Here is a 15,377-nt window from a genome sequence, read left to right as displayed (position 1 = left end):
AGTTCAGTGAGCAATTGCTAAGGCAGGGGACGGGTGCCATATGTTACCAGCTGCGCTCGCAGCCGCAGCTCTCCCGTTCAACGCTGAGATACTCTTTGGAGGCACAGAGCACAGAACCTGCACGCTGTGAGCCTCTCCAAACAGGCTGCCAGAAATGCCAACAGGCTCTGCCAGTGCCACTGGGAGATGGTCCCCATGCCAGGGAGCCACCGGGCCGTGCTGGCTGCTCAGTGCCCCGCACGGGCAGGGAGGTGCAGGTGGAAGGAGAGATGGGTGTCCCTGAGCTCCCCTCCAGCCCCTGGAAAGCTGCCGAGTGCACAGGAGGTACGAGGCAGGTACCAGGCTCTGCCCAGCCCACTTTGCAGCCTGCTGGCTCCACCACCTGCTCATCCAACCCAGCCCAGCTACTTCTGGCTCTGCTTTTGCGTGCAGTAATTTTTTTCTTATATTTTGGAGCTTTTCTTAGTTGTGCATATAGTGAAAAAGTAATCATTTTTGGGGGGAGAAAAAAGGGATTAGGACTGCCCAGACTACATCAGGAGGAAATGTTGAATTCAGGATGGGAGACAGCACTAAACTGTTTCCAATATTACACAACCTTTTGCCCCAGGCTTGAACTTAGGATGCTGAGTAAGCCACTGGTGGTAGAGCTGGTCTTCAAACGCATCAAGCTCTCGGACTAAAGATTCTTTTTTCCTACTTAAAAATCTTTGCATCCTTTACCTCTCTCACATTATGCTAGTATACACAACTTATGTCACCAATCTCTCTACTCTGGGGGACATACTGAAAGGCATCCTATAAAACACAACAATTATGATTACCAAACACCTCATTTTACCAGGAACTGGCAAAGCACATGTGAAGAGTCAGCAAGAGAAGCAAAAAGAAAAAGACATGGTCTGAGCAGGGTTGTGTTTTCAGCAATTGCTTTCAGGGCAGCAGAGAACCCCAAGCCCTGCAGCCTCATTGGCACTGAGCAGGCTCAGGGCTCAGCAAAAAGCAAGTGCCACATCCCCATCACCCAGAGGGACGCCTGAGAGGAGCCAGACACGGCTCGAGAGCAGACTGGAGGGCATGACTCAAGAGCCTTCAGAAAAGAGGCTTTTTCAGGAAAGGCTGCTTGGTTTTCAAAGATCATTTTAGCTGACTGTCTTGATGTTACGATTCAGGCTCGGCACTGCACAGAAAGCCACCCAAGCAAAACACTGCAGCTCTTTACAGTCTGAAGGCAAGTCAGCATTCAGGGTTCCACACCTGCCTTCCTGACAAGGAAAGATGTACAAAGTCTGGAAACAAGAGGGCTCGTTTTAAAGACAAGCCTAGATCTGTGAGCAGAGGGCTGTGCAATTGCCTGAGGCTGAATTAATTTACATTTTTAGAAATGGCTTTTAAGAATACATTTTTTTCTTACAATGCATCAGCACAAGTGTACAGGTATGTCCAAAAAAGGACACACATTCTCATTGTAATTGTTCTCCACATGCTAGCTAAATTAAAAAAAAAGTACCTCTGCCTCAAAGGGGACAATACAGGGAAAACATATGGAATACAGTGATGCGTTCCAAATGCATCTAATGCCAGGTTTTTGAGAAATAGGTAGGTGGATGCCATAAAAAAAAAAATAAAATCAGATCCCCAACTGAGAGCCCTTCCCACAAAACATGTCATGCCACCAAGCTGCTTGAGGTTTTGAGGGACAGGGCAGAAAAAACTGAAGAAAGAAACAAAGGAGTGGATACAATGGATTGCCCGTTTTTTTAGGCACAGACAGCCCACCATTTGTTCCATTCCTCCTGCACATTCAGAGGTACAGAAGTGATGTAATACAACAATAAGAAAGAAAAGAATAGGAGATGGCATACTGCAACAAAACAGGAATAACTGGAAGTGTTTAGCAGGAAAACACAGTAACATGGGATGAGACAAAGACCCACACAAGGAGTGAGCCCTGTCCCACTATGCCAGGGCACGCACAGAGATTTCTGTCATAAGCCATCAGCTCCAACCTGACTGCTGTCTACAAAAGAGAGGTTTGGGAAGCACAAGGAATAACCAGCCCATGGAATTCAGTGCCAGACTGCACATGACTCAAGCACAGGGTTGCCTGTGCCGGGCTCCCACGTAGCTGCCCACGGTGCTGTGCATCACTGGCCCCCAGTCTGGCAGTGCCTATCAGCCTCACAGCTTCTGCCAGGGGAAAACTGGGTGAGCCCAGGCAGCCACACTTCCAAGACACCAGAAATGACTAAGCAGGACAGGAGATGAATCCTATTCAGCATTATTACCAGGCAGAGCTGAAATATAAGCCTTTGTTTTTAACTCCCGCTATCTGAGGAGCTCAAAGCCCATCACAATTATTTAGCATAGACTTTGTGAAAGGCTTGTGTGCTATTATCCCTAATTTTACCAGCTGGAAAATGGGGAGGGAGATGGATTGCTCCATATCCAGGGACATACAGCAAGTTGGCAGCATAACAGGGCTGAATGCCTGCAGCATCTCAAACCAGGTGCAATTCCCCAGGCCCTGGCCACAGGAGCTGCCAGAGGTAAATATGTTTACCCCTCCCCACTCCCTCCCCATTAACAGACAAATACTTCTTTTCCATCCATAGCAGGAACAGAAAGAAAAAGCAGAGGAGCATAGGTCAATTATTTTGTGAAGGTTACTACAGAGAGAATTAGGCATGTAAAGGAGGACAGTAAGAACAAAATACCCTGTGTCTAGCTGCAAAGGGCCACCTATAAGAAGGCATTTGATTTTTTTTTTTTTAATCCCTTTTTAATGCCAGCTAAAGGGTAATTTGAAAGTGAAGGACATTTTGCTCCTCTGGGGAGCTAATTACTGCAACAAGCACAGCCCAAACAGGCGAAGATGAATGCAACTCACACAGCACAACACCAATCGTCAGCTCACTTTGGTTAACTCACACAGCTTGGCCAGATAAGGCACACACATGTTTCATGGAGGTAGCCAAGCTGCCAAGACAGACTAAGGGAGATTAGGACATCTGTGCTTAGGATTTCCAAGTTCCACCTTCAAAGAGCAGAGCAATAGAGACCAACTCCTGCAACCTCACGAGAGAAAGAAGAACAATATGAAATATAAAAAATATGCCAGAAAAAAAAATATAATTTGGGGATGTAAAATAGTCCTTGGTGTTCTCACCTGGTTGAGATCATCAATGTTATGGCATTATTTAGCTCTGACCCTCCAAACTCCTTTATTTAGCACCAACCCTTCAAAATGCTGCCTAAGAGTGGTTCCGTTCTGCAGTGCAGTCAAGTATCTCATCACAGGACAATCCAGGGTGGAAGGGACCTTGGGGGTCTGTGGTGCAGCTACAGGGCCAAGCAGGGTCAGCTATAAGGTCAGACAAGGCCACTCAGAGCTTGATCCTGTCAGGTCTTGAAAGCCTCCGGAGATGAAGCCTTTGCAACCTTCCAGGACAGGCTGAACTGCTTATTTCGACTTTTGCCCTGCTGCTGCTCATCTGCAAAAAGCCTGGTCTCCCCAGGACACAAGCTGCTCACTCAAGTACAGTGACAAACACTTTTCCCTGTCTCTCAGGTGAAAACAAAGAAGAAAAATGCAGCACAGAAAGAAGAGCCCCCAAAGACTTCTATCAAAACTGGTAGGTCCTTGTCTCTGAGACTGCCATCCCTCTCCTGGACACCTGCCTCAAGCAAAGCCACCTTCAGCCCTGGTCCTTGTCTCTGAGACTGCCATCCCTCTCCTGGACACGTGCCTCAAGCAAAGCCACCTCAGCCCTGCTGACAGCAGGAATAATCCACGTGCCCCACAGGGAGAGAAGTGACTGCTCTCACCCAGGCTGCCAGGAGCAGACTGTCCTCTCCCAAACCCAAACTGTGACGTGACTTTCTCCCTCTGCTCTGTGCTCAGACAGATCACGTATGGCAGCACTCAACAAAGGAGAAGGGAAGAAGCTGCTGGCAACAAGCAGCAGCAGCTGGTACGGGATAATAAAAGTTCTTTTTTTTTTTTCCTTAACTGCTACACACTCTCTCGCTCTCAGCAGAGGTTTTTGGTGGCAAGTTCAATTAAGAGACCTGCTTTCTTCTCTTGAAGGCTTGTCTGAGACACACACAGCTCCCTTCTTTCCAGTGCTAAGTGTCTGGCCTGCATAAATCTTCCTCCCACGGCATCCAAGCCTCTCAGACACGCCTTAGACATGTCCTCCCTGTCCCAGCCATGGGCTTGCAAGTGGCCACACAGTTACATGCCACAGCTGCAGGGCACAGAGCATCCTGAAGACAAACCCCCTAAAGGCATGGTGTGAGTGCCCATGGACTGAGTCCTGCTCTGCAGAGAGCTGCAAGCGCCCTGGGCAGCTCACATTAGGAGACAAGACCCCACGAGGCAGAGCCACAGCCAGCCGTGATGTCAGGCAGAGATGCAGATGGCTCTTCACCCAGCAATGCCCTTGCCCTCCACCACTCCCAAGCTTGGCATGGTGTAGAAACTCTACCACAATGGGGCTACCAGCCAAAAAAACCACACAGAGCCCCTGGAAGCCATCACAGGTAACACAGGAGGAGAACAGGGCAGAGGCCAAGGCACCAACCCAGCCAGGCAGGATGAGACCAGTGAGAAGCAGCAGAGAGCAAAAGAGTGACCAGGCTGACAGGGCAGCCCCTGAATAGCACGGAGCCAGCATGAAGCCTCTCTGCGCTCTGGGACCTAAGCCTGGCAGGAAGCAGGTCCTGGTGACCATCCCTGCAGGCACCACCACCAGCTCCACAGCAGCCCCTGCCCACTGCAAAGGCAGCTGTGTTTGAGTGCTCCTTGTTTCTCAAGTCTGCACTGACATTGCTTCTTCCCAGCCTGTGGTACCGTGGGGACTGTCGTCTCCTCCCAGCCAATCCCCTTTCATTTTTTTGCTTTAGCTTGTTTAGGATTGATGCTGTACAGCTGCTTCCCCCAAAATAAAGACTAAAAGACCTGCCACCTCCTCAAGTGCTTTGAAACCTTTCCTCCCGCTCTATCACTACCTGTTTAAGAAAAACCTCAAAGCTTGATTTCTTCCTTCAAATCACTTACTCTGAAAAAGATCTCAACGTTTTTGGGAGCACAGATGAAAAAACACTGAGATAAAAGTCTGAAACTTCTGAAGAGGTTAGACCTGGGCCTCTTCACTGTTATCTAAGTGAGGGTACAGGCACACAAACAATTCATCGCAGAGATACAGTGGAGTACAAATTTGCAGTGACTCACGCTCTTTGAAGGAACTGCCATGTGCTCAGTTCTACCCTGCAGCAAAACACAAGTTTACCCATCAACAGGAGAAGCACAAACCTCCACCTCAATTTGCATAGCACTCCTGCAGCTTCACCAACTAAATTACTGCACAGAAACCTCCTCTTCTGCCCATAATTCAAGAGTTAAGAAAAGGGATAATTCCAATGGTAACCTGGAAAATACTGCTGTCTTGCCAGTGGTGATGCTGTGCTTCTGGGATGCTGCTTTCCTTCACCTACAAATTTTTTGCTGTCTCTTCTTAAAAAAGTACATACTTATCACAGCCAGCAACAAGCAGGACCCCAGCACAACTGTGTGCATTGTTCCTAGATCCATAGTTCAATTACCCTAATTTAAATTTTGTACAGCACACTCTGCTGCACACTCAAGTGTCTTCCCAATTCATCCACAAAGTCAAAATTCCCATCAGTTGTTTAGAAGCCTGATAGGACAAGTCTCCAAAAGCAGCCAAGTTTACAGCCACAGTGCCTAGCCCCAGTCTAACATGTAGGATCTCTCTCTAATCAACACAGAGAACAATGAGCTTAATTTAAACAAAGGTGGACTGCTCTCCAGATTTGTCCTTTTCTGTCTTCTGATGGCAGATATTGCCTGGATATCTACCTCAGGCAGCGAGTTTGGTGTTAAACAGGTGGCAGACAACTCATGAGGTCTTCCAAAATATTTTCTTGCCACCCTGAGTAAAAGAGCATGACACAGTTTTGTGTCAGTCTCAGGGAGCTAAAATCTGGAGGCAAACAACAGAGCTGCAGACTTTGTACACGGGCTAATCCTTTCTCATAAATCAGTCACAAGGCCACGGCTCCACAACATCCTGAAGAGCTTTCCTTTTTTTTTACCCCATCTCCCTCAGCACCTGAGATGTCCTAAATTCTTCTCCTAACACATCTCACAGCCCAGGCATGACTCCATCATCCCAAAGATGCAGCTCAAAGGGGGATGAGAAGAGGAGCAGTAGGATACAGAAAGGCTTGTTTTTGAAGCAATTGAAGACTGGTGAAGAAGATTAAGCCTTGATACACATGCTGCATGGCAGAAGGCCTTTGAACCACATGACTGGCCTCATTCCTAGCTTCAGTGAGATTAGCACTTGTGTTGCATGCCTAAAATTCAGATAAGAATCCCACAGAGTGCCTGGGGAGCACTTCTTACTCCAGGCCATCACAGACATCAGGTCCTCAAAGCAGTACTAGACCAAAGTCTCAGTGAGGGAAAAGCAATCTGGAACAGTGACATTAATAATGGCAGAGGGACAACTAACCATGCTTGCTGCTCACGAGGTGGAGAGAAGTGTACTTTCAAGCCAAACTGGCATGTCTCTGAAGCTGACAAGATTGTTTTTTAGCAGGCTCAGAGCCCTGGAGACACAGCCTTCACCAATGCTCAGATGGCAGGAGCAGAACACATTTCAGCTGCAAGCTGAAATGCCCCAGTGCAGACAGCAGCCCCATGTCCTGCTGCACCAGGGTCCCATGCAGCTCCCCTGTCACAGGGCTGCATCATGAAGGTGGAAAAGAGGAGAAACTCCTCCTCCAGCTCCTTCCTCAAACCATGGGACACAACAATTCCAAGGTCCCAGAGCAGCAAGCCTAAAATCAACACTGCTTCAAAGCCATCCACTTCACACATAAGTGGAGAGAATAGAGATGCTAACAAACCTGTCTCCCTTCAGGCCTTGCTGCTGCCAGAAAAGAGCCACTCAATCTAATGAGTCAATTAAAAATTCATCACTGGATGAATGAAAAAAAAAAGTTTGGTTCTTCTTCTGAGAAAATGAGAACAGTAACTCTTTTCTGTACCTCTTCTTGCACAGTATCTGCAGAAGCAAAACCAGCCTGAAAACCCCCTATAGCTGAGACAGGAAAATAGAAAGGACCTATGATCTGCCCAGGTCTGTAGAGCCCATTTCCCCAGAAGGACTTCAGGGTCCAACAGAGTTGAAGTCAGTCAGAAGTCACCATTTCCCATGAATGAGAGGCAGAAAGAATGCCCTCTGTAAGGGCATTCTGTCTACAGGTCATTGCTGAGAGCACTCTGAAAAATTCAGTTTCTGTCAAGAGTTTGGCTAACCCACAGAAGGGAACGTACACAGATGCTCATGTTCAAAGTGCAAGTGACCCTAAGCCATTTCCAAAGTGAATTTTCAGAAATGAATTAAGCTAAACCAAATTAGGGCCCAAAATCCTGAGCAAAAGCATCCATGGAGGGGCATAATGTGATTTAACTAATCCACTAGAAGTTACTTTAGATCAATTTTCTTGAGTATCTCTGACACATGTAAGCCCCTGTCCTCCAAGCACAGTTCATGGGTGTCTACAGACTCCCAGATCTTCCTGGTTTGTAGCTGTGGAAAGGGAAGGACAGAGCAAAACCAGATCAACCCAGCTTTGGCTCCCCAGACTCTTGGGAGAGCAGAGGAGGAGCTTCCCACTGCCACGCCACTGGATATGCTGACTGCGCTCAATTCCAGCTCTTTGGCAGAGCCACCAGAACCCATCCAACCCCACCCTGCCCCCAGGCACGTTTTTTCAGTGGGTGTTGGTTTCAATGGGTTTCACTCCCCAAGGTGACTTAACAAAAGCAGCGCTGACTCAGTCTTGTTCAAACTGCAGTGGGAACTGCAAATCTGGAGACCTAAAGCAAATTACAGACCCACAAATAAAAAATAGAATACTCGGGCATCTACACCCCAACCACTCATGGACATCAGATGGCAAAAAAAGGCACCTAAATAAGCACCTACACCTGTGCTGTGGAGATTCACCTGGGACAGTGGCTGGGCTGGCACCTCTGAAGGAAAAACGTCAAGGCAAGAAGCTCAACCCAAAGGAAGGCTATTGTGATTGAAATCATATCCTGGCTCCTTTCACCCTGGATTTCTTGTGTCAACACAGCCTGAACCAGCAGCACCACCCTGGGCTGGATAATGTCAAAGTGGTTTCCAAGCTGCAGCCTCACAGACACCCTGCAAAGCAAAGCAAGCCTGCTTGCTGTCTGTGGGCTTGAATTTGCTAGAGGGGTGTCTGTGTTGTACAGGAGCTTTTTTAGAGGTCTTTCAGCCAAAGAGTTGGATGGAAGCTAAATTTGACTGCTGTTAGCTGAGTTAGACACTTCAAATACTGCTTTGAGCTTTGAGATACAGAAAGCAAGCTGAAGCTTGAAAAGGTCAAATCATCTAGTCAAAGAGGTGCCATGGAAATACTCCAGATTTTAAGAGTACCTGTTTTCGATTTTTCTAACACAAACCAAAAAAAAAAAAAAAAAAATCCCAAACCAGCCTCTGCATACTCATCTACAGACAGCTCAATCTGCTCAGTGGTTTCAGGATGTACTCAGCACTGCTGTAAGAGCCTGAAGATGACCATCTCTCCTGTTCCCTTTTATGTGCTGCTCATTACTACTGCTCTTTTCCCTGCTCAGTTATTTCACCACCTTTGGCAGGCAGCTCTCTGGTCTGTGACTTGTGCCATCTGACACAGACTCCCTGGCCCTTTCTCGCTCTGTAAATCAGCCCCAGTTTTGCTTTCAGCCATGGCTTCAAACGTTCCTCTGCCCAGCCGTGCTGGCTGGAGTCTCATTTTTATAAAGGCCTTATTAGTGAAGAAAGCTCACTATTTCCTGTGCCTCTACACCGTGATTTCCTGCGATTCCCACCACTGTGCCACCTGCTCTCCACTCCTGTTCTCCCTCCCAGGATTTTTATCTGACAGCCTATGCAGACCACACTGCATATATTGGGTGGAAGGGTCTCACACCCCATTGTGGAGTTAGATTTTAGTTTGATGGTATGCTCTGTCTCACCCCTTGAAAATGTACAGTTTATTCCAAACCTGTGATCCTCCCCTGAAGTATCATGGATGTGTAATCCCACTGGGCCAAGTCTTATTCTGCACCCACTTTGAATCTCCCTGTTAAACTGCGTGAGGGAGACCAGATTCTTCTTGGCCCTTTTCTCCCTAGGCTCTCCCTCTCTTTCCCTCCCTTCCTCTTCCCCCCTTCTCCCTCAGAAAGTATCATGTATCTGTAATCCCAACAGGCCAAATCTTATTCCATGCCCACTTTGAATCTCCCTGTTAAACTGTGTGAAGGGAGACCAGATTCTTTTTGGTCCTTTCCCCCTAGGCTCTCCCTCTCTTCCCCTTCTTCCTCAGAAATCCTGCTGCTCTCAGAGGTAGGACCCGTAATAAACCCTCAACTAATTAGCACCCTCAGAAGCCGTGTGGAGACTCCTTGTCTGCCTGCCCAAGTCTTGTTCTGCGCCCACTTTGAATCTCCTTGTGAAACTGTGAGGGAGACCAGGTTGGGCCAGGTTCTTCTTGGCTCTTTTCTCCCTAGGCTCTCCCTCTCTTCCCCTCCCTTCCCCTTCTCCCTCAGAAAGTATCATGTATATATAATCCCAATGGGCCAAATCTTACTCTGTACCCACTTTCAATCTCCCTGTTAAATTGTGAGGGAGACCAGACTCTTCTCGGCCCTTTTCTCCCTAGACTCTCCCTCTCTTCCCCTCCTTCCCCCCTTCTCCCTCAGAAACCCTGCTGCTCTCAGAGGTGGGACCCCCAATAAACCCTCATCTAATTAGCACCCTCAGAAGCTGTGTGGAGTCTCCTTGCCAGCCTACCCTAGTCTTATTCCATGTCCCCTTTGAATCTCCCTGTTAAGCTGTGAGGAAGACGATGTTCTCTAGGCCCTTTGCTCCCTAGGCTCTCCCTCTCTCCCTCAGAAACCATGCTGCTCCCGGGGGTGGGACCCCCAATAAATCCTCATCTCATTAGCCCCCTCAGAAGCTGTGCGGAGTCTCCTTGCCTGTCTGCCCAAGTCTTATTCCGCACTCACTTTGAATCTCCCTATTAAGCTGCGTGAGGGAGACCAGATTCCCCTTGGCCCTTTTCTCCCCAGGCTCCCCCTCAGAAACCATGCTGCTCCCAAGGGTGGGACCCCCAATAAACCCTCATCTCATTAGCACCCTCAGAAGCCGTGTGGAGTCTCCTTGCCTGCCTGCTGCTACCAGCAAACCTACAGCTTAGGGGGCCCCTCAAAGGAACTGCACCACCCCACAGGCCCAGCCAGGCCGCGAGCAGCACAGCTTACCCACGAGGTTCATCTTGGCGCTGTAGCTGCCGAAGTACCTCTCGTCGGTGTTGGGCGTGTGGCACTCGTACTGGCCGGCGTCGCGCTCCTGCAGCTCGGTGATGTGCAGCAGCACGGCGTCCCCCTGCAGCCGCTCCACGAAGATGCCGCGGCCGCGCACGCGCTGCGTGTAGATGGCGTAGGGGAACGAGGGGTCCACGGTGCTGACGATCTGCACCTCCCGCTCGGGGGCCGAGGGCAGGTAGATGGACCACTGGAAGTTCTGCTCCGCCGGGCCCTGGTAGCCGCTCACCTTGCACCACAGCGTGATGTGGGAGCCCTCCGTGCGGTAGAGAGGGCCCTCCTGGACTGTCACCAGCCGCTGGGCCAGTGCCATGCCTGTGGGAGGAGAGCAGCCCAGCGTTACTGACCAGCAGGCAATCCCCACACCTACACCCAGATATATCCCTGCCCTTCCTTCTGTAGTCATGCTGGACAAAGCAAGCCCTCACACCCCAGTTTACCTCCGGCACATCAGGCTCTGGCACAGCACCCCCTGAGTCACACTGCAGAACTCTTGCTGACTCAATGGAAGTGTTTTTAAAAACACCCCACAAAAGAAGCAGCTTTGAGGTAACACAAGCCCCTTGTTTGGAAGTGGTGAGAACCCAGGTGTGAAAGGGCAATGCACCATGCAGTAACAAATCAGAAACCAAGGTGACAGGTCTTTGTTTTCAGTACTTTTACTTTCCAAATCACCCCATGGAGAGACGCCAGGGGGCTACACTCCCTCTCCTCTGGCTGCTGGGCCACCCAACTCCAATGCCCCAGGCACTCATCCTCCATCAGCAAACCTGCCAGAGGCTTCAGCTGCTACAAAACCCCCTTCTCTTTCACCAAACCCAGCATACCTTATCCATTCTCTCTTACACTTGTAAAGACCCACAGAGAAATATCAGGTTTCTGGCACTGCCTTCCCAAGCCAATTTGAAAGGTGTGCATTTAGCACATAACAAACCCAATTAAAGTTAATGGAAGGAGGGGGCACTTTCCAGTAAAACTCAGTGCCCCTGGCTCTGGAGTCAGGGCCCAGTGCCCTGCGCCGTGCACACGCAAAGGCACCAAACAAAGCTGGCCCTGCAGCACGGCGACCGTGATCCGCCGGATTTTTACACAGATTATGGATGGCTGGCCCTTGGGCTCATGGCACATTACCAGCACAGCCCTCCAGGGGCCAGATAAATTACAGCAATCTATCTTGTTTGTTGCTACATCAAAGGCTCGAGGTCTGGAGACCACGGTGGGTGTTCATCGGTTATTGAGTTACCAGCAGCATGCACACATGGCAAGGCCAATCACCCTGGCTTCTGTGACTGCTTGCTTGCCATCATAAAACAGCAATAAGCCGATTTAAAGCAGGTCCTGCATAATCACGTTTGCAAATTTCATCCTCTCTGAGCGTCTGTGTGTTGGGGGTTCCCCCCCTTTCTCTAATTTTCAATAACAACGCTCAAGTCCGGGAAAAGAATTTAAGCTTTCAAAAAGCGGCATCCTGCAGGTGAAGAGGTAGCCCTTGAATCTGGGGTTTATTGATTCAATCCTGCCCTCTGAACATCAATGTCCAGAAATCAAGTTTTTCACCACAGCCAGCCTGGATTGGAGCCAGGAGAGATGGTTCTTAGCAGCTTAAAACAAATTGTGAAAAATGGGTTCAGCACATCCATCAGGGCATGCAGCTGAACAGATGGAGTGCAATTCAAACTATTAACTTGGGCTCAGCTTGCTGCTGCTCCAAATTATGTTTCTTTTTACTCTTTATGAAATAATGTGATTTAAGGGGAGGACGGGGAAAGCTAGCACGTTTGAAACAAACAGGGAGAGGAACAACAGAGGTGAGCACTCCCCCACTGTTTGCTGTACCAATCTCTTCATCCTGGGGACAGATACAGCTAGAGACAACTAACACATCTATGGTGCAGGCAGCCTCTTCTCTCACCCCACAAAGGCCAAAGGACAAAGCAAATATTACAGCCTTTGAAGTGAACTGTTTTCAGAGCAGCAGGAAGGACAAGATCTTTATTACACACCTCAAGACAGCTCATAATCCTATTTCTGTATGCACATATAGCCTTGCTACAGCACACACATATCCCACCTGCAATGACAATTAAAATTGCACCACAAGGCAAATATGCAGTGGTAGGAATTAAAAGTTCTACACACAACACTCCATCAGGTATTTCTCAGCTAAGTGCACAACTTTTTTATCAGGCTTTTAACACAGTGCTGGATTTTTTACATAAGAGTTTTCCAGCTATCTAGTTAAAAAATATTTTATCAGAGATGGGTATCTGACTTTCCAAAGCTCACTGGAAGACCACAACCCTGGGGACCCACAGCACAGATTTTTGGTAGATGTCAAATCTCACCATCCTCACAGCCAGCACGGACATGGGCTTCCTTCTTCCCTTCCCAACAGTTTTTAGGACCTTCACTGTAACTCTAACCTGGAGTCCTGCTCCAGGTTCTGAAGAGACCCGCTTTCTACATTCCTCCTCCTCTATTTTTCCTTGCACTGAATCGCTGCACCTTCCTACAGCAGCCAAAAGTGAGAGAGTTAAAAGTCAAAGAGCTCCTTGCTTCCCATTCAGGTTCCAGGAGCCTAAGAAGCTGAAGGACAGAAGGAGACAGTGCAGAAAAAGTCCTGCCCAGCTCCAGCACGGATAGAACACAAACCAGTCAGGCTTTTGCTACAGCCTGCAGCAGGTTGCTGTCCCATAGGTGAGACACAAGGCTCAGAAGTTGGATGGAACTCAGGAACAGGCTGGATCTCCAGAGGAGCAGCACATCCTCACTGCTGTTCCCTGTGCCTAGCTGCAAACTCCTGCTCCAACAAAGGTGGGCACAAATGCTTTTCAACACTTTTAAAAAAATCCCAAACACCAGAAGCAGAAGTACTTCTCCAAAACTATTTTAATCAAGAAAGGAAAGAAGAAAAACAATCAGCCTGAAGGAGACATCCAGCAGTACATGCTGTGCTCAAACCTTTTGCATGATGTATGGCATTTTGCAAGCTCTGGGAATTGCTATATCCACGATACAGAGTATTAAGAAGAGAACTTCATTTCTTAGTGAGCAAGTGCTCTGATTAACAAAAATAACGTGTCTGAGATCCCATTTAAACTCTTATCATGCCCTCTTAAAGTGAGAGAAGAGCTCACTACAGGAGGAGCTGTGTGCTCTACACTTTCCCTAGGACACCCAGGAGACAGTGATGGTGGCATTTGGCTGGTACCGCACTGGCACAGCTGGCTTTTAATTGCAAATCCAATATAATTTAGTGACAACACAAGGGCTGATAGGGAGGAGGTAGTGAGCCAAGTGCTACTTTAAAATTAATAAGAAATTGCAGGTTTGTGCATCTGTTTTTTTCCATAAGACAGCAAATCCCATGCAATAAGGAGGAAGCCATCCCCTGATCCTTATCCCCTTTGCATCAGGGTTATTGTTGCCAGCCTTTTGAGCCAAGGGCAAGCCAAACAACAGCCAGGCAGCTCTCAGCTTACCCATCTCCCAAGCCCTGGAGGTGCACGGGGAATAAGAGCAGGGGCAGGAGGGGGCAGTGCAGCCAGGTGATGAGACTGAAGCAGCAAGGGACAGTGCAGGACCCAGGAACCTCAGATGCCTGCTCCCTGCACCTGCCCTATGCCAGCTCCCCCAGCAGGGCCGCTACAAATGTCATGGGAAACAGCTCTGAAAAGCACAGGAAAGGCAAGAGAAAAGTGCTATGTCAGAGTCACACAGCCACTCAAGTCCCCCTTGTCACATCACAGCCAGGATTTCAATGCCTCTGCAAGAAACACAGGAGCAAAAAACGAGCATCGAGCATCCCTGCCAGCCAGGCATCTCCCCCAGCAGTGCTTCTGAGTACATGGTGCGTTTGCAAAATCTGTACCCTCACAGCAATCTCATGATTTTGGCAAGATCTGACCTTTCCAAGGAGACCCACACAGAGCTTGGAGCTCAGGCTTTCCACACACAACTGGTCATTTCAGGTGCCTGATTTAAGCACTTTGAAGAGGCCCCATTTCAGAAAAGGCCAAACATTTACCTTCTGGGAAGGAGGTGGACTTTCAGGCCCCTTTCACAAGAACATGTGTGCAAAATTTTAGCTGAGAACATTGACTCAAGGCTTATTGCAAGGGACAGGTGAGTGTAATAAAAGGATGCCTGAGCACACAAAAACTCTGCCACAGCACTGACAGCTCAAAAGAATAAATAAAAACTCATGACAGAATGATGAAGAGCCTCTTGCACAAATATTCTCTCCGTCTCAGACCATATGGGTTATGTCTGCACCACATCCAAAAGCACTGCAGCAGTTGCACCAAGTTATCTTCAATATCAATAATCACTGCCACTAGTCATTTAATGTGAAGGAGAAACTTGAGTTGTTGTGAGTATTATCCTGGGTCTCTAATCACTAGGCAGTGACTAAAAAAGTCATGGTATACATATCTTCTTGGTATAGATATCTTCTATAAGCACCAGGGCTAACAGTGATGAACACCAAAAGGATTACATGGTTTGAGGGGATATTTCCACCCCTGCAGCTTTACAGAAGTTTTCATTCACTGAGAATCTCTAAAGCACTATTTGCCAATAACTGACAATATTAATCCTAAATTTCCTTTAAAAATTACTTTGTGCCTTTGACTACAGTTATTAGGCAGAGAACATTTCCAAGGAGATCCCTCTCCCTTTCACAAAGACACAGCACACATCTGGGCTTTGTTGTTGCTGCTATTGTTTGTTCAACTTACAGGCACTCCTGAAAAAGTGTCAAGAGAGGAACAACAATGATGATAAACACTAGGGAATGGTTTCTCCATCAGAAATAATGGAGTCTGGAGGGAAACAAAGGTGACTTGAAGGGGAACTGGTAAAGGTTTTTTCACAAATATATATGCCATGGCAAAGATGGTCAAGAATTTGACCCTTGACCATCTCCTCTAGTTTAAATACCAAG

General features: G+C 48.1%; 1 protein-coding gene across 1 annotated transcript in view; it reads right to left on the bottom strand.

Moving 5' to 3' along the window:
* The window catches only part of IGSF3 (immunoglobulin superfamily member 3), a 92,456-nt gene that overhangs the window by 55,119 nt on the left and 21,960 nt on the right, over nucleotides 1-15,377 (bottom strand). The window contains exon 2 of the mRNA XM_058824549.1: nucleotides 10,370-10,747. Coding sequence (XP_058680532.1) covers nucleotides 10,370-10,747 — 378 coding nt within the window. The remainder of the gene's footprint in view (nucleotides 1-10,369; nucleotides 10,748-15,377) is intronic.

This window comes from Ammospiza caudacuta, chromosome 2 (assembly GCF_027887145.1).
Source record: "Ammospiza caudacuta isolate bAmmCau1 chromosome 2, bAmmCau1.pri, whole genome shotgun sequence".
NCBI classification, from domain to species: domain Eukaryota; kingdom Metazoa; phylum Chordata; class Aves; order Passeriformes; family Passerellidae; genus Ammospiza; species Ammospiza caudacuta.
This window is presented reverse-complemented; position numbering and strand designations above follow the sequence as displayed.